This window comes from Hibiscus syriacus, unplaced genomic scaffold (genome assembly GCF_006381635.1).
Source record: "Hibiscus syriacus cultivar Baekdansim isolate YM2019G1 unplaced genomic scaffold, ASM638163v2 tig00112000_pilon, whole genome shotgun sequence".
NCBI lineage: Eukaryota > Viridiplantae > Streptophyta > Magnoliopsida > Malvales > Malvaceae > Hibiscus > Hibiscus syriacus.
This window is the reverse complement of record NW_024063235.1, coordinates 1,031,384-1,050,646: the sequence shown is the minus strand read 5'-3', so window position 1 is coordinate 1,050,646 and position 19,263 is coordinate 1,031,384. Positions and strand designations below refer to the sequence as shown.

Here is a 19,263-nt window from a genome sequence, read left to right as displayed (position 1 = left end):
GTTACAGTCAAGGAAGGATTAGCACCCTTGAATTGCCCTTTCGGTACCAATTAATTTTTCGGTTATCTTAATTGCGAAAAATTAAAAATTAAAATTAAAATTTAGAAAACCTGATCCAAATTACTTACCTTTGATTTGGTTGGAATTCTTCTAAAAAAGTCAAAAATGTTAGATAAAAAAACAATAAATAAATATTAAATAAATCAAAGAAAAAAAATAAATAATAATAATAACAAACCAAAAAGAAAAATAAAATAGAAATGAAAATAATAAATGAAAGAAAAAAATAAGAGGAAAATAAAAGAAAAGAAAATAAAAATATATCAAATAAATCAAAAGGGAAAACGTAAAAATAAAATATAAATATATAAATAAATAAGAGAAAATAAAATAATAAATCAAAGGGAAAAAATAAAAATGGATAAAAATATAAATAAATAACAAATAAATCGAAGAAAAAAATGAAATAAAGTAAAAATAATTTAAAAAATAAATTAAAAAAGTATTAATAAATTAAAGAAAAAAAGTGAAATTGTAAAAGTAATAAAATAAAAACAATATAAAAAGAAATTAAAAACTTAGAGGATCACATTGAAACAAATCGCTGTTAATGGATTAAATCGAAAATAAAATGAGCTGCAAAAAACAAAGAAATAAAAGGTTAGGAGGACTAAATAATAATTAAACCATATACAAAGCGGTGATTAAAATGTAAACATAATAAAATTTGAAATCCAAACCAGCATTCAAAAGAATCAAATTTAGTAACAAATCGTAAAGATTATAAAAGATAAAGCCCTTAACATGCGAATAACTCCTAATGAAGACATGTAGGTCTCTTCCCTTTAATCTTTGTTGTTTCCACGTTTGGATATACTCCACAGGTTAAGAAACCCAAACTTCATTTTACCTTGGCTATCTTCAAAGGCTCGAAAATCCTTCTTCCGATGAAAGAAGCGCGGTACTCTCTCCAGACAAGTGAAGGCTTCGATATTATTTTTTTCTCTTCTCCCCTTTTTGGTTTTATTTTTTATTTTTTCTAACTGTATTGTTTGCTATGTTTCTCCTCCGTGCTTTCCTCTGCCTTTTTCCCCATCATGTTTCTCATTTATTTATAGTTCTTCAAGAACCTATTTTTAGGTTCGGTTTAGAGTCCCGTTTGGACTGAAATTGTGTTTGTTTGTTTGTTTTGCTTGCTTTCCTTGCGTCGGACGATTCAGGGATGTGAGTGGTGACTTCTCGGGGAGGTGGGTTGAGATGATGGTGGAAAATTAGTGTCTACCCATACAATCAACACTTGGAATCAATTAAGCGTGGCCATATTAAAACGTGCCTATATTCAAACATTTATCCAAATCCGGCTAAGAAATACCATGTACGAGTTCAAACCAATTAACTAATTCTGCCAGATGCTTTAAAATACCAATATGGTTAGGTAATGTACCTCACTGTAACTAAACTAGAAAATGAAGGGAAATGGGAAATTCGTCGAACAGTTTTTTGTCATTATCAAACAAAATTCAGGGAGAGACGACATAAGGACAATTTGAGTTGACCATTCACTTAGTAGCCCTTGTTTCCACGGATCCTAGCTCTCATGTCAACCTGGAATGGAACCAAAAAAAAGATGCATAATACGTTAGTAGTATATCATAGTCTTTAATTCTAAACATAGTCGAGATTGCCTTTACTTAGTTACCAAGATACCTAGCATTTATAATACAGAGTTTGTATTTGTGTTAACGAATACAGTTTCAACAACAAAATAATACAAGTATAATCTTGTGTTAATCTCCTTTGAAATGATATCATTTTCTATTTATCATGAAACTGTTCAACAAGTATAACAATGTGCAGCACAGAGATGCTGCAACAAGGATCCATCTACACAAGACATGAGAATTAGTGTATTCTTATTGTGATCAAATATCTTCCCATCTCTTAACCACGTTTACGAGGAATCTTTAGACATGGCATTTTTGTTCATTTTACTGTTACTAATAAAATACTATTTCAACTGAATAAGTTGCATCCAAAAGGGAAGAACATAACTTTTCCAACCTTCTCTCAACAATTTGTCTCCCTCAATTTGTTCAAAAGTGGTTCGGATTCAAATGGTATTTGAACTTTTTATTCATACCAAGCAAAAAATATTTACAAGAAGCATTTTACTCACACATTAACTAAGTTTGAAGACTAAAAAAACGATGATCGATACCAGCAGCAGGCAATTCATAAAAATATTACAAGAAGCATTTTACTCAGACAATGCTGAAATTCATACAAAATATTTACAAGAAGCGTTTTACACATACGATAATTAAGTTTGGAGACGAATAAGATCACTAGACCAATTAGAATTATAATATCCACCGTTATCAACTCTATGATCAAAATCCCAAAACCATAATGATAAAAGATAAAAATCTTCAGTAATATGACAGACATGACAAAGAAAGAAGAAGAATCAGCATGCCTGTCCTCTTTTGCAGTTGAAATAAGTTTCTCTGAGTCCAACACATTCGCTAGGAATACAAGGGCTTTTTTCTCCAGCACATTCCCTAAATGAACGCTTCTCGACCTAATTAATCCCCAAATTCGCATATTCAGTAATATTCTAAGGTTTCATGTTAGGGCATTAAATCCGGAAATCAAATGGGCCAAAATAAAAGACAGAGCAGATGAGAAAGGGAAAAAAGAATACCTTAACACAATCTGACTCACTTAGACACTTTACCAGTTCCATGGCCAAACCTTTGCAAGATTTTGCCATTTTTCAATTTCCCAGCAAATTTTAAGAATATAAAGGCCTTTTTGTCTTCAAATCGAACCAAGATGAAGAACGCGATTTGATTGAAAACTGGGTTTTACCTTCTTTCTTCTTAGGGTTCTTGGATTTTTTATATTAGGGCGAGTTTGAAATTGCACTCAAGAGAATAAATTAATTTTTAATATTTATTATCATAAGCATGTTGTTTATTTATTTATTTTTAAAATATATCTATATAGCCATTAACTAGATTTTAACAGTAGCAAATTTTCAAGAAAAATCATAACATTTTATTTAAAAATAGGTTTATATTACAAATAAGTAGTTAAAGTATGTTTTATTTTTTATTTAAGTATTTAAAATATTTTTGGTCAAAATAAATATTTAAAGTTATATTTTTCGCTAAAATAGGTAAGGATGAGCAAAACTCGACTAGACTCGAAATATCGAATTCTTTTTCAATTTGGAGTTATTCGAGTAAAATCGAATTATAAATTCAGTTTTTGAGTTCAAATCGAGTTGAAATTTTGATTTATTCTAAAAATAAAAAAATTGACTAAGTATTTTGATAGTTTTATGATTTAGTCCATGATTTCGTTATTTCTTCAATTTCTCCTTTATTTTAAGTTTATTTTTAACAAATTTAAACCAAATGCTCAAACACCATAGCAGAATACATGTTTACTTTCAATTCCTCTTTTTTATAACAATTTTTTATTTTTTAATTTAGTCATTTAATTTTTCATAATCTCCTTATTTCTTCAATTCGTCGTTTATTTTAAGTTTTTTTTTTTTACCAAAATTGAGTCACATGCTCCTAAACCATATTAAAATACATGTTTACTTTCAATTCATCTTTTTGATAACAAATTTTTATTTTTCAATTTAGTCCTACAATTTTTCATAATCTTCTTATTTCTTTAATTCGTCATTTATTTAAAGTCGTTTTTTGCCAAATTCGAGATACATGCTCCTAAACCATAGTTGAATACATATGTACTTTCAATTTCTCTTTTTGATAATTTTTTTTATTTTTCAATTTAGTCCTTCAATTTTTCATAATCTCCTTATTCCTTCAATTTGTGATTTATTTTAAGTCTCTTTTTTTTACCAAATTTAAACCACATGCTCATATACTACAATAGAGTACATATGTAACTTCAATTTTTATTTTTTTCACTAAATATGTACTCTCTTTTTTATTTAGTCCCTTAACTTTGCATTTTACTCAATTTGGTCTTTTGACTACAATTGTTTGCAAATTTTTCTTCTCATCAATTTCTTGACTCATATATACTCTCATCAATATTTTACCCTCAAAATACTTTCTTTAAAATATAATATTATGAATATATTTCATAATTTTAGATTGTATTTGATATATTAAATAACATTATAATATGAAAGAATATATATATAATGGTTAGATAAAGTCAAAAAATTGTAATACTATAAATAATTATAATAAAATTAGTATAGAAACTCGACTAACTCGACTCAGATTTCTTAAACTTGACTCAATTTGAAAAAATTTCAAGTTAAGTTCGAGTTGTAATATACGACTCGTAAACTCGAATAACTCGAAATTTTTTGATTCGACTCGATCGAATGCTCACCCCTAAAAATAGGTACCTAAAGTTTTTTATGTCAAAATAGATACCTAAACTATTCAATTTTTTTCATTTAAGTTCTGAAAAAGTTGACATGTGACATTAATTAAATAATACTTTAAGTACTCAGATGAAAAAATTGAATACTTTAGGAACTTATTTTGAACAAAAAGATAAATTTAAGTACTTATTTTCGACCAAAAATACTTAGATACTTAAATAAAAAAGATAATATACTTTAAATATATATAAGCCTTCAAAATATATATATATAATTTTTCTCTTAAATTGAAGGCGTGTATTTAATATATCTTAATATGTCTGATTTTTATATATTAATAATTAAATTAAATTATTAAATTATTAAAAATTGAAACAATCGAATCAATATTATTAATAAAAATAAAATAATTGAATCAAATTTCTTTTTAATTTGATAGAAATAATCTAGCAAACCAAATTACATTTTAAAAAATTACGATTTATTTTAAAAACAAAAATATTATTATTTTTTTGAATCCAAAATTTGTTTATAATATCTTTTAGTCATTTATGAAAAATATTCTGTAGACGTAGCTTTTTCAAATACAAAATTTCAGAGAGAGTTACGTTCCTTTCATTGGGAACAAAAAAATAGAGCATAGCTAGAATACCGATAATTTAATGAGAATGAAGTTAAAAAATTCATTAAAAATTCTACAGTTCTAACAACCAATGGTCTAATAGTACAAGACATTAGATTTTGTAAAACAAAAACCAGAAATTCTAATTATGACGTCTGGAAATAGAGTAAATTAGATAGGGAGTATCGTTTCTATATTAGGCCTCTACAATACTTAAAACCGGATACAAATGATTTGGGGGGGGGGGAGAATTTCCATAATCCATATTCGAACCATAACCAGATACCTAACATCCAACATTTGTGCTCTGCTGAATAAGAAATGCTTTTTTCCGTTGCATAGAAACTCCTAAAGAACAATTATTATTAGTAATGAAAGATAATTAACCAAAACTAATTCATGACTTTTCACTCAAGATAATAACCCAAATGCCGAGTTTTATAAGATGATATAAAGAGTTGTTTGAATTGACCAATGCTGAGAAAATCAGACCGAAAGTCAAACCAATGTGACCAGACAAGCCTTTGGTTCCTGGTTAAACCGGTTCGACCGACCAGCCTGATCTGACAACCATGGTTCGAACCACTTGTTACAGCGTCTCTAGAGCCATAACTAAAACTGAGACCAAGCAAAAGCCATATCTGCAGCATCAATGAGCCTCAACATGCTTTATTCATCCCCTTGGTTCACATCTATCAACCATCATAATATATATATATGTTAAAACACTGAAATCATGGAAGGTCCAGCATTGCTTTAGATAGATCCAACCGATTTCCAGAGATTAACCCAGTTCAGCATTGCTTTAGCAGCACGAGCAAACACGGGGTCTGTCGATCCTAGTCGCTCTTTAGCAGCATTTGCCACCTCAACTACACAGTCCTTCACCGTTGTAGCTTCCCTTGGCAACCTTACCGACTGAAAGAATGGGACAAGTTCCTCCATTAGCTTCACACCTTCCCACTCTTTCTTCAAGCTTGCTATAGGATCGCCCCTATCAGTTCTCCACATGTACGGCAATCCAGTTTTCACACCGAGCCCTAGGTGATCGCATACAACCTTAATGCACAAACCACTCCAGATATCTTCCATTGTTTCCCATCTAAACTTACCTTCCCCACCCAACTTCAAAGCCGGAACCAAGGCAGGTCCCACAACCTCCCGATCAAAAGCGATGTTGATTCCACTAATGGACACCAGGGACCCAGCTGGGACAGTCATAACCAGGGTTTTAAAAAACGGTCCGCGACCGCGATATAGAGGTTTCACCGCTGTCCGAGTTACCCGCGACGGCCGCAATAGCGTCCGCGACGGCCGCAATAGCGCCCGCGACGGCCGCAATCACGGTAAATCCGAAATAACCGAAAACGCGACCGCGACCGCGATTTGAAACCCTGGTCATAACTGCATCAACATATCGAGAATTCTTTTGCTTTGCCTTGAGGGCTTGAGTAGGAGCATCATGATCAGCCAGGTTAAGCCATAACCCACACGACAAAGCACATTTCACCCCACTCCGAAGACTGAAAGGGTAGCCTCGAACAAAATCGGCTCCTTCAGTCATACAGAGTATTAAAAAAGAATGGTGTGGCTGGGGCTGTAAGGTTGGTAATGTGGTGGGCAACAGCATCCACAACAAAACCTTTAGGGTCCCGAGCTGGGAGACAGTCATCGTCCATGGAGATAATGTACTTTTTCCGAGAAACAAGATATCCAAAATACCTGCATGCATAGCCAGAGAAGAGAACCGAAGTAGACGAACCTACCACTCTATCTATGTCAGGCTTTTTGTAGACGTCAAGGTTAAATCCTTCAGGTATTTTGAGTTCCTCTTTCAGGTCAGGGTCTTTGACAATTATAAGATGAAATCAAGAGAACATTGGTTTCCATTCATTCATGAATGATGTCAGATCCGAACGGACTGCTCCCAGTACAATGTTAATCTCATCATCCTTAATAGCTAGAGACATCTTGCCAAGTACAAACAACTTTCCAATTCCGAAGTGTTGGGCCTCTTAAAAGCAACTGGCTGCAACTCTTTAGTCCAAATCACCGTGTGTTTCTCAGATTAAAACTCAGAATTTCTAAGAACATCCTACGGAGGGAACGAATATTCATTGTAGAAATCAGCTCATTGGAAAAGAAACAAAATATTTGAAACCGACAAAATGACTTACTGGTAGGAAATACAGGGGTACCTGTGACTCGAATGTTTAGTGCCTGGATGAGAGAAAATACCTCGTCCTTGCCAGCAGTAGTAAACAACTTGAAAGCTCTCTCATTTATTTTTCCAGCTCTCGGTGTTCTCTGCTAAATCATGAAAATATGTCTTACAACATGAATGCCGTTAGAACCAAACAGAAGTTCAAACAATATAATGTACAAGTTTACAGAGATAAGCTGGGTTTGTAAACCTGAAAATAAGCTAGTCAGACACAGAAAGAACATAAAAGCATGTGAAATGGTAAAAATTCGAATGAGAAAAAAGGGGACGGAAAATAATTAAAGAAAACAAAAAATACCGTAAAATCAACAATGTGCAATGGAACATGAAAAGGAAAAAAAATATTCATAAGATTCATAACATAGAAACTTTAGTGAAAAGTGGCAGCGGTAGCAAAACTTCACACATAAGTAATTCGAGAGAACAATGTGTGCTAAGAACAATGTGTGCTACCCATCGAAGCATCAAAAGTGAAACAAATACAAAAGGTTTATTAGGCCTTTCTAACTTACGTTCAACCATTAGTATGTTGCTTTATCATCAAAATGTGTAAGCAGTAAGCAGCAAGCAAATCTAGATCACCCAGATATTGAACCAAAATCACAAGAACTTCTATTCTCCAATATATATGTTCAACGACACTTAAACTGTCGGGAAATGTGTTCAGACAAAACTAATTTATGAAACAAAGACTTATCTGCTAGAAATATAACCATGCATAAGAAAGTATGGTTTTGGTCAAATACAGCAAGAAACAACAGAAAATCCAACTTCTCTTGTTGCCTTTTTCAGTGAGCAAATTTTATCAAAAAAGCAAAACACTACGAGTTGAAATGGTGAAGAGAAACTCCTATTCTTTGCCCCCACCACAAAGATTGATTTGCTCAGTGGGCACTGAGCTGAAAATCCAACATGACTAATGCTTAACTCATTGAAACTGCCATCATCATAATAATTTATTTTGGTTTCCCCACACGTTGGGAGGAAACAAGGTTGCTAGAGTTTCAACACAGCCAACTTTAATAATTGAATCCTCAAAACTTTAAAATTTAACATCAGTTTCTTCAAAATTCTTCCTGATTTTGTTCTACCAGACTAGAGTTTCAAGATCCAGCACTTGGCATTAAAACTGAAAACAAGAAAGTGGTATCAAACTCTTATGCGTATAATCGAAAATTGTGTTTCAGTTTAACCGGAAATGTGGTCAAGAGCGCACTCTAGGTGCTAGAACCCTTACACTGACTTAGGCAATATGTATATATGTATATTATCAAACAAATTTGACAATGCAGATAATAGGAATCAAAGTTAAAAGGAACCGTTTGCCCAACAGTTCATACAAATTCAAAACCCAACGTCAAAACAATTCATCGCTTCACATAAAAAGAAAAAAAAAACCCACAAAATAAATAAGAAATTAAAACTATCCATCAAACCAAAAGGCAAAAATAGAAAGGAAAAAAAAAGGAAATGTAAAGAGAGAGGATGTTTACCAGGAAGAGATCGATTACAATATGATCAGGAAAGGTTCTCATTCATTCAGTTACTTCTTCTTTATCTATCAATATATACTTGGGCTTCATACAAAAATAAATGTATAAATTATATCCAATTTTGTTTTTTTATTTTTAAAGAATTTTTATTAAAAATAGATGTATAAGTGTCTAAATTATACCCAAAATTAGTTTTTAATATCTAAAGAATTTTTATTAAAATTAGATATTTAATGTTTTTCCGTTACACTAAAATATTATTTTAAAAAATTAAAAAAATCTAAATGTAGCACGTGTCATTTAACGATTTTTAACAATAAAAACCTAAAAGTGTAACGGAAAAATATTAGAGACCTATTTTTAACAAAAAAAAAAATTAGACACTAAAAATAAATTGTAAGTATAATTTATATACTTATTTTTATATTAAACCTTTTAAAAATACACTAAAAATTTAAATATTCTTCTATCTACATAACTAACCATCTAAAGCAAATTAATTAATAAAAATTTAAAAATAATCACTAAATTATTTTAAAATATTTTTATATAAAAAATTAAAAAAACCCACGTATCTTTCTCTTCTCCTAAGCTAGCAATTATAAAATAAAGGGTAAAGTATAGAATCCTCAATATTTAGTTCGTTTGCAAAATAGTCCTCCAACATTTAGTTTGTTTGCAATATGATCCCCGACCATTTGACCTTAAACTATTGTTAGTACATTTGCAATATGGTCATTGAACTTTTCAGGCGCTTGCATTTATGTCCCCCAACTTTTAAAACCTACAACACATTCCTAAATTTCATTTTAACCCCAAATTTCTTTTTTGATCTCAAATTTTCTTTTTCGCTTCTCTCTTCTCATTTCCAGCGTAACTATAACACCCCCAACCCGTACCCGGCCCGGATATGAGTCTGAGGTGTCACATTGACTTTTCAAACTTTGACTCTTGACGAAAATCAAGGAAATTTAAAACTTTCATTAAAATAACATTGTTACTTTACATAGGTTAACCAAAACAAGACAAAATCGACCAAAACATTCGTAACTAACACTTTTCTTACATGCCAACCCACTATACACAATCAAAATACATACTTTCTTAGTTACTTCTGATCTGATCTTCTAGCAATGATGTCGTTCTTGTCACCCCTATTTATGCTCTTCTGAATTCTTGGTACCTACGTGTAAATCACTTACACGCTAAGTCACAGACTTAGTGAGGTATAAAATAAACATACAACAATAATATCATGAATACACACTACTATTAATCCACTAAGACATTGCAATGCACCTGTAGATATCACACTATGACATATAAGTATGATATGCATGAATGAACAATTATGTTTTATAAGAGTTTTCCTTTAATTTATCTTTGAATGTCCATGTACATTATTGATAACAGAAGGTATGCGAGTACACTGAGGTTGTGCACAATGATGTCACCACAGTTTGAATAAAATCTCACTAGGGGCACTGAATATTTGTCTCGAATGACCACTATGTCATGAAGGACCACTGATAATCCCTAGACTCTTGGCATGCCAATTATACCTACAGCTCTCATATTAAATAAAATGGGCTTAATTACCAATACATTTCTTATTTCATATCTCTTTCATCACTGTCCATGTAAACACATAAGTCACTTTATATGATCATTTCCATTATTTCATATACCTGGAAGGATTCTCTGATAATGACATTCATTCATATAATATCATGTTAAATCATGAATGAATTATGCATGGAATCACTATAATATTAACACATATATATGTATGCATGTGCATGAATATGGAATCATAAATTCAATTATAAGAGATAGACTTATCGCAAGTCTTATCTCAATACAATTCTATCTAGGATATGAACTCACCTTAGTCTTGCTTGAATTGACTCGATCCTAATCCTTCGATTATTCCGAAACAAGATTACGTCCACTATCTACATAATTATACATTTATACATATTAGTAATCCTATTGTATACTCTAATCTTCCAATTCTTAAGCTTAAGGAAAGGTAATTTCCATTAGGGTATCGGTACCCCTACAACAATCTGAAAATTTCATCTTAAGGGGGGTATCAATACCCCATATAGGGTATCAATACCCTTATTGCATTCTGTTATTTTTCGTTCAAGGGGGTATCGATACACCTTCATAGGGTACCGATACCCTCTGCCCAGAAATTACATTTTGAGCACGAAATTTGCTTCCTTTTTAGCTCAACACTTCATATTTCACCTTTAATATCTCTAACTTACATACACCTACTTAAACTAATTTATACTCATTCAATACCTCTTAAACTTAAAAATCCAACTTCCACATAGAATTCAAGAATCTCACTCAAATTCCAACATGTTCTAAATCTAATTCTAACACTTCATATTCCTTAAACTAGTTGGTGACAAGTCAAATTCAACTTCCAATTCTCATTATGAACTTTATTTCAAAATTCCATTCAAGAACTCCTAACCTTTAATTCTTCCTACTCCTTTCATCTTGTTATTTTAAGATAAATTAAGCTTTCCTTAAGCTTAATTATCGTCTAATGATCAAAATCAAAACTTAATTTCAACTAATAAGCAACTAATAAGGATTCTTATCTTTGGCTTGGTTATCACGTAGGAAGGAAGATGAAAAAGAGGAGAACTCTGGAAACTTGTGTATTTCCCTCTTCACTCCACGTGGGTTAATATAATCTATAACCAAATTTAATTATTTTCCTTGCAAATGACCATTCTATCCTTCTATTCCTCATTCTTTTCAATTTGATCATACACCATATTTTTCAGATAAGTCTTTAAATTATCCAATTATTCTACTTTAAGTGCCAAATTCCATAACTTTATAATTTAGTCACTAACCCGGTATTGAGGATGTTACAAATCTCCCCTTAAGAAAATTCATCCTCGAATTTTCATTATGCAAAGAGATGGGGGTATTGATTCCTCATGTCTTCTTCACGTTCCCACGTTGCTTCCTCTATCTTGTGATTCCTCCACAAGACTTTAACTAATGGAATAGTCTTGTTCCTTAGTTGTTTAATCTCATGAGCTAAGATTTGAACTGATTCTTCCTCATACGTCAAATCCAGTTGAATCTCGATCTCTTTTGGAGTCACAATGTGGGAGGGATCAGATCGATATTTCCGAAGCATTGAGACATGAAAGACATCATGGATTTTCTCCATTTCAGGTGGTAGCGCTAGTTGATATGCCACTGGTCCAACTCTCTTTACGATCTCGTAAGGTCCAATGAACCGAGGACTCAATTTTTCTCTTTGACTAAACCTCAAAACCTTCTTCTATGAAGACACTTTTAAAAACACTTTATCTTCGACTTGAAACTCAATTCCTTTTCTTTTTAGGTCTACATACGATTTTTGTCTATCAGCTGCTGCTTTGAGATTACTTTGAATTATTTGGACCTTTTCTTCAACTTTCTGGATCAACTCAGGACCAAGAACTTTTTTATCTTTAAGCTCGAACCAATTTAGGGGCGTACGACATCTCCTTCCATAAAGAGCCTCATAGGGTGCCATTTTGATGCTTGATTGATAACTATTGTTATAAGCGAACTCATCAAGTGGTAAGTATCTTTCCCACGATCCTTTGAATTCTATAACGCATGCTCTCAGCATATCCTCAAGAATTTGGATAGTTCACTTAGATTGTCCATATGTTTGAGGATGGAATGTTGTACTGAAATTCAGTCGAGTGCCTAATGTTCCATGCAAGGTCTTCCAGAATCTCGAAGTAAATCGAGGGTCCCGATTAGAAACTATGGAAACAGCAATCTATGCAATCTAATGATCTCCCTTATATATAACTCAACGTATTTATCCATGGAGAAATCAGTTCGTACTGGAATAAAAAGAGCCGACTTAGTCAATCTATCTACGATCACCCAGATTGAATCTCTTTTGTTCGGAGTTAAAGGTAACCCCGTTACAAAATCCATTGTTACATTCTCTCATTTCTACTGAGGAATCAAAATTGGTTGCAATAATCCTGACGGAACCTGATGCGCAACTTTGACTTGCTGACAAGTCAAACACTTAGATACAAATTCAAATGTCCCTCTTCATTCCAGGGCATAAATATCGACTCTTGAGATCCAAATACATTTTGTTTCCTCTAGGATGCATGGTCAATGGGCTACAGTAAGCTTCTGTTAACAAGTCTTTCTTCAATTCAACATTATCAGGAATAACTAGCCTCCCTTGATAATATAGGTTCCCATCAGTCTTCAATTCATAATCCGTAACCTCTCCATTCCTTATTTGTTGTAGCTTCTTTGAACACTTTTCATCTCTAGCTTGTAATTCATTAATTCGATCTAGCCATGATGGCTTGAGAGTTAACTATGCACATATTGCACCGTCTCTGTTTAACGATAGTCTGGTATCCAAAAATCGTAAGGTTGTAAATGTATTTCAACTTAAAGCATCTGCTACCACATTTGCTTTTCCCGGATGGAAATCGATTACTAAATTGTAATCCTTTAAGAATTCCACCGATCTTTTTGTCTTAAATTTAATTCTTTTTGAGTCATCAAATACTTTAAACTCTTTTGATTTGTATATAAATAACATTTTCCCATACAAGTAATGACGCCAGATCTTAAGAGCGAACACTACTGCAGCCATCTCCAGATCGTGCGTTGGATAGTTCTTTTCGTGCGGTTTTAATTGTCTCGATGCATAAGCCATTAACACGCATCCTAAGCCATTATGAGTCGCAACACTATACACTATAAAGTTCTTGCCAGACTCGGGTTGTACCAACACTGGAGCTTCTGTCAAAATCTTTTTTAGCTTTCAAAACTCACTTGGCACTCTGGATTCCACACAAATTTTATCTCATTCCTCAATAATTTAGTTAGGGGTAATGCTATTATGGAAAAGTTTTTAACGAACCTTCGGTAATAGCCAGCTAACCCCAGAAAACTCCGGACTTCTAACACATTCTTTGGAACTTCCCACTCTAAAATGGCTTTAATCTTTTGGGGATCCACTCGAATTCCTTCTGCAAAATCACATGTCCAAGGAATGTCACTTCCTTCAACCAGAATTCACATTTGGAGAGTTTAGCATTAAGCTTATTTCTATCAAAATATATAGAACAGTCTTTAAATGTGAACTATACTCTTCTTCTGACTTTGAATACACTAAAATTTCATCGATGAACACCACTATGAATTGATCCAAATAGGGTTGAAATATTCTATTCATTAGATCCATGAAAGCAGTCGGTGTATTCGTAACTCCAAATGGCATAACAATAAACTCATAGTGCCCATATCTCGTTCTGAATGTCGTCTTTGGAATATCTTTATCTTTAATCTTTAATTTATGGTAATCATAACGTAAATCAATCTTCGAGAACACTGAGCACCTTTTAACTGATCAAACAAATCATCAATTCGAGGAAGGAGATACTTGTTCTTGATAGTCACTTTATTGAGTTGTCTATAATCAATGCAAAGTCGCATGGATCCATTCTTCTTTTTGACAAACAAAACTGGAGCTCCCCATGGTGAGACACTCGGTCTGATAAACCCTTTATCTAGTAATTCTTGTAATTGGATCTTTAATTCTTGTAACTCTTTTGGGGCCATTCTGTATGGTGACATGGCAATAGATGCAGTTCTTGGCATTACTTCAATCTGAAATTCCACCTCTCTATCTTGAGGCAAACCTGGTAATTCTGCAGGGAAAACGTTGGAAAACTCTCTGACTATAGGAATTTCATCAATCCCCTTCTCTTTAGCTCTAACATCCAGTACACTAGCAATAAATCCGTGACATCCTTATAGCAATAACTTCTTTACCGAAATCACTGATATTATATTAGCCAATGGGTTTCATCCTTCACTAAATACAATGACTTCTATACCTTCTTGACTTCTCAACATTAGTCTTTTCAGTCTACAATCAACATTAGCGTAGTAACGATATAACCAGTCTGTTCCCAGTATCACCTCGAATTCGTTAAAAGGTAATTCCATCAGATTAGTAGGGAATTCAATTCCCTGAATCCGTATAGGACACCTTTGACACATCATATTGACTCGAGCACTATGCCCTAATGGATTAGTCACTATCACCTCACTACTAGTAGCTTCTAACGGAATATTCAATTCTCTCACTAACTTAATGCAAATATAAGAATAAGTAGACCCTGAATCAATCAGTACAAACACATTCTTGTCATACGATAGAAAAATACCTACTATTATCTCTGGGTCATCTCGATCCTCGTAGTCTTAAGATTATACACACGAGCTGTAGAACGTATCTCTTGTGGAGCCGATGACTCTGATTGACTTCTTCCTCTACCTCTACCTCTACCTCTTTCTCTCTGGGTAGTCAAGGAAGACCTCTCTGACTGAGTAGATTCATCAGCTAACATGGGACAATCCCGAACAAAATGCTCGTTATCCCCATATTTAAAGCAGACTCCAAAAATCATATTGCAAATCCCCGAGTGATTCTTTCCACAATATGGACATGGTTTAACTTGACTCAGATTAGATCTCCTATCTCCAAATCCCACTGATCGTGTTTTTCGTCCCCTCATCGTATTTGATCTCCTCACGGAGGATACCACAAACTCTGATCTCGCTTGGGGTCAAGAATCAACATTTTTGCCCCTTTTTGATAGTGCAACACTCGATGATGCACTCGATCTTTTCGATATCTGAGCTCGGGAATCTCTGAACCTCTTATTCTGAGCTCTTTCCAGAGCTTTAGCATGATTCACCACTTCTTGAAATGAAGATAAGTTCAACACAATAAGCATCTCTTTCAAACGAGGACGCAATCCCTCAACAAACCACTTGCAAGTATCATTCTCTGTAGGAATTAACTCAGCAATGAAGCAGCTTAACTTGTTGAATTCATATTCGTACTCATACACTGTACGGTTCTATTGCTTCAAGTTCATGAACTCTTGCTTCATCTTTCGGATAAATTGAACTCCAATATATTTATGCTTGAACTCTTCTAAAAACAATGACCAAGTTACTTGATCATTCTCAATGCAACATTGGTCCACCAAATCCTTGCTTGCCCTCGGAGCAAAGAGACTACTCCATCCAGCTTGTCAGCATGAGAACAATGAAGTCCTTCAAGCATAATTTTCACATCATTAAGCCAAAGATCCGCAACATGACCTTCTTTGGCTTCACCTCTAAAATCTGGTGCTCATAAACCCTTCAACTCCTTTGCAATATTCATTCTCGGAGTTGAAGTAGCAGAAGGTTGGAAACGCGCCAAGACAATGTCTAGTGTTTTGAAGAACACATCTTGATCACTCACAAGCACTCCAGAGGGTGCCTGATCTTCACTCTGCCTGGCCAGGGCATGTGAATTACTGCTTTTAGCGGGCCTATCGTCTCCCGCTTTACTTCTAGAGCTACCATGTCCGGACATCTATAAAAACATATTCATATCATCCTATTAGCAAAACAACATACTTACTATTTTATCATATCAGAAGTTTTCACTATTTTGTTGGTATGTATACATTATAAGACTCTCTAGACTTCGGTTTATATCGAGAAACGACTAAACCATAGCTCTGATACCATTAAATATAATACCCCCAACTCGTACCCGACCCGGATACGAGTATGAGGTGTCACATTGACTTTTCAAACTTTGACTCTTGACGAAAATCAAGGAAATTTAAAACTTTCATTAAAATAACATTGTTACTTTACATAGGTTAACCAAAACAAGACAAAATTGATCAGAGCATTCGTAACTAACACTTTTCTTACATGCCAACCCAATATACACAATTAAAATACATACTTTCTCAGTTACTTCTGATATGATCTTCTAGCAAAGATGCCGTTCTTGTCACCCCTATTTATGCTCTTCTGAATTCTTGGTACCTACGTGTAAATCACTTACACACTAAGTCACAGACTTAGTGAGGTATAAAATAAACTGTTGAAAACATTTTGATATTTCGATATAATAAATTAAATTAAATGAATTTTAAGATTTTCCAAATGATTTTCTAAGTATATTCGATATAATTATTCGAATATCAAAACATTACTCCAAATATTTCAAAAATCATTTTTAATCCTTACTTAAGTGTAAAATTAAGTTTTAATCTTAAAACAATTTCAAAATAATCTTTCAAAGTATTTCGAACCATTTCAAAGCCAAAAATTACAGATTGCTCAGAGGGAACCGATTCCCCCCCAAGGGGGTACCGATTCCCCCCTGAATGGTTTGGCTCCGAGATTTCCAAAATGCTCGGAGGGAACCGATTCCTCCATAGGGGGTACCGATTCCCCCTGATCAACGGTCGAAATATTCGAATTTTACACTTAGGGAACCGATTCCCTATGAGGGGGAACCGATCCCCCACGCTCCAAGCTGTTTTATTAATTGTTTTCACACTAAAACGGCTATATGATCTTCACTAATCATCCCCAACGTTCATAAATGATTCAAGGTGTATTTAAACAAGTTCTGAAGCCCTTGATCAACAAGAAATCATAGAGAAACAAGAGAGAAAGCATCAAACACCAAGTTTGTGCAAATCAAGCCAATTTTCCTTTCAATATTCATTTTGCTTTCAAGAACACCATTTGTGCTCATTTGTAATTATCTTTGAGTGTTCTTTTCTTGTTCTAGAATTGTGCAAACATATTACCTTCTGAGGTTTTCCTTGTAAGTTTGCAAATTTGTAATCTTCTCTTTGGGAAAGAGTGTTCTCAAGAATTGGGGTATATTCTTGAGGGTGTTGTAAGGTTATCTCTTTGGCCTCAAAAGAAAGAACAAATTAGTGAATTTGTTGGAAAATCCTTAGTGTGGATAGCTAAGGTAGTGGACTTAGACTTTGATTGAGAAAGTCGAACCACTCTAAATTCGCTGTGCAATTACTTTCAATTTTCTGCAAAAGCTTCCATCAAATTTTTAATTGCCAATTCACTCCCCTCTTGGCCAAATCCGTCAATCGATTAACTTAACAATTGGTATCAGAGCCTAACTCATTTGAAGGTTTAATTGCCTCTTGAGTCGATTCGGGAAGAGTTATATCGATAATCAAAGTCATCAATGGCCTCCGCTTCAAACTTCGACTCCGGTCTCGACTCGATGCCCGTCAACAAGCCTCCTTTCTTCAATGGAGCTAACTATGCATATTGGAAGAATAGAATGATGTACTTCATTCAAGCAAGTGACATGGGAGCATGGAATGCTGTAGAAGAATGATACATCAAACCTCTCACTCATCCAAGGTTGTGGAGTGAAGGAGAGACAAGAATGTTCCAGCTCAACTCCAAAGCCATCCATATCATTTTTTGTGCTCTTGGACCAGATGAATACGGAAGAGTTTCAACGTGTACAACTGCCAAAGAAATATGGGACAAACTTTAAGTCACTCATGAAGGTACCGATGAGGTAAAGAAATCTAAAATTAGTATTCTAACGCATAGCTATGAAAATTTCAGGATGAAACCAAATGAAGATATCAAAGCTATGACGGATAGATTTTCAACGATTGTCAATGGTCTAAAATCATATGGAGAGATCATTTCAAATGAAAAGCTTGTGAGGAAGTTAGTCTACTCCCTCTCAAAATCGTGGCAATCAAAGAAGACGACAATCATCGAGTCTAAGGACTTAACGTCCTTAACTCTTGAAGAGCTAATTGGGTCACTCCTCACTCATGAAATGATGCTTGAAGATGAGGTGGACCTCGACAAGATTGACGAGACACCAAAGGAGAAGGAGAAGAAGAAAAACATTGGAGTTGCTCTCAAATCCACAAAAGATGAGAGTGATTCGAATAACGATGACGATGACGAGGAAATGGCATTGTTTTCCAAACGGTTCAGAAAAATGATGAGACCTTATCGAGGAAGAAAATTCAAACGAAATGAAGGCCTCAAAAATGAACCGAAAGAGAAGGACCCAATAATTTGCTACGAACGCAAAAAGCCAGGGCATGTTAAATATGATTGCCCATAATTGAAGAAAAAGGGCCAATCAAAGAATAAGCACAAGGCTCATGTGGCTATATGGAGCGATAAAGAAAGTTTTGATGAAGAGGAACAAGAAGTAGCTAACTTGTGCTTGATGGTATTTGGGGAAGATTCTAAGGTAACCTCTAACTCATCCGATTTTGATGATTTATCCTATGATAAGTTATTAGAGGAATATAATGGGTTGGCTTCGGATTATGAGAAATTATTTTTAAAATATAAAAACGATGTTTCAAAATTGAAAAATGAAAACAAACTCATATCCAAAACCAACAACGATCTTGAAAGTAAAATCAAAGATTTGCAAATCAAACTAGAAGAGTTTGAAAAGAAAAATTTAGATTTGCAAAATTTACTTTCAAAGATCAAAGATGATCTTCAAAAGAAAATTGATGATCTTAAAACTTCTTTTGATAAAGTTGGAACAAAACATTTTGAAAAAGGTGGAAATTAAAAATCCAACTTTGTTAGAAAAAGTTTTAGAAACTACAATCATAGAGGTCCCCAAAGAACC

At 33.7% G+C, this 19,263-nt stretch overlaps 2 protein-coding genes and 1 pseudogene across 2 annotated transcripts; all 3 read right to left on the bottom strand.

Moving 5' to 3' along the window:
* Positions 1-1,392: 1,392 nt before the first annotated feature.
* On the bottom strand, positions 1,393-15,669 carry LOC120174070 (mitochondrial protein pet191 homolog). The gene is made up of 5 exons (XM_039181043.1): positions 15,659-15,669; positions 11,212-11,219; positions 2,705-2,881; positions 2,477-2,581; positions 1,393-1,605 (listed from the first exon to the last, which is right to left on the bottom strand). Exons 3-5 carry the CDS (start codon positions 2,771-2,773, stop codon positions 1,564-1,566), a joined length of 216 nt encoding a protein of 71 aa, XP_039036974.1. The 5' UTR covers positions 2,774-2,881; positions 11,212-11,219; positions 15,659-15,669; the 3' UTR covers positions 1,393-1,563.
* LOC120174069 lies at positions 5,571-7,002 on the bottom strand (annotated as a pseudogene).
* LOC120174044 lies at positions 7,019-8,762 on the bottom strand. The gene is made up of 3 exons (XM_039181032.1): positions 8,721-8,762; positions 7,181-7,310; positions 7,019-7,098 (listed from the first exon to the last, which is right to left on the bottom strand). The coding sequence occupies exons 1-3, from the start codon at positions 8,760-8,762 to the stop codon at positions 7,088-7,090; spliced, it is 183 nt and encodes a 60-aa protein (XP_039036963.1). The 3' UTR covers positions 7,019-7,087.
* Positions 15,670-19,263: the final 3,594 nt, after the last annotated feature.

Bases quoted from the DNA above. Each gene is read 5' to 3' on its own strand.
- LOC120174070 (XM_039181043.1), bottom strand. From the start codon at position 2,773: ATGGCAAAATCTTGCAAAGGTTTGGCCATGGAACTGGTAAAGTGTCTA. The intron at 2,582-2,704 runs GTATTCTTTTTT...GGGATTAATTAG, and splicing joins GTGAGTCAGATTGTGTTAAG to GTCGAGAAGCGTTCATTTAG. The intron at 1,606-2,476 runs GCATGCTGATTC...GTTCCATTCCAG, and splicing joins TCAACTGCAAAAGAGGACAG to GTTGACATGAGAGCTAGGAT.
- LOC120174044 (XM_039181032.1), bottom strand. From the start codon at position 8,762: ATGAGAACCTTTCCTGATCATATTGTAATCGATCTCTTCCTG. The intron at 7,311-8,720 runs GTAAACATCCTC...ATGATTTAGCAG, and splicing joins TTGTAATCGATCTCTTCCTG to AGAACACCGAGAGCTGGAAA.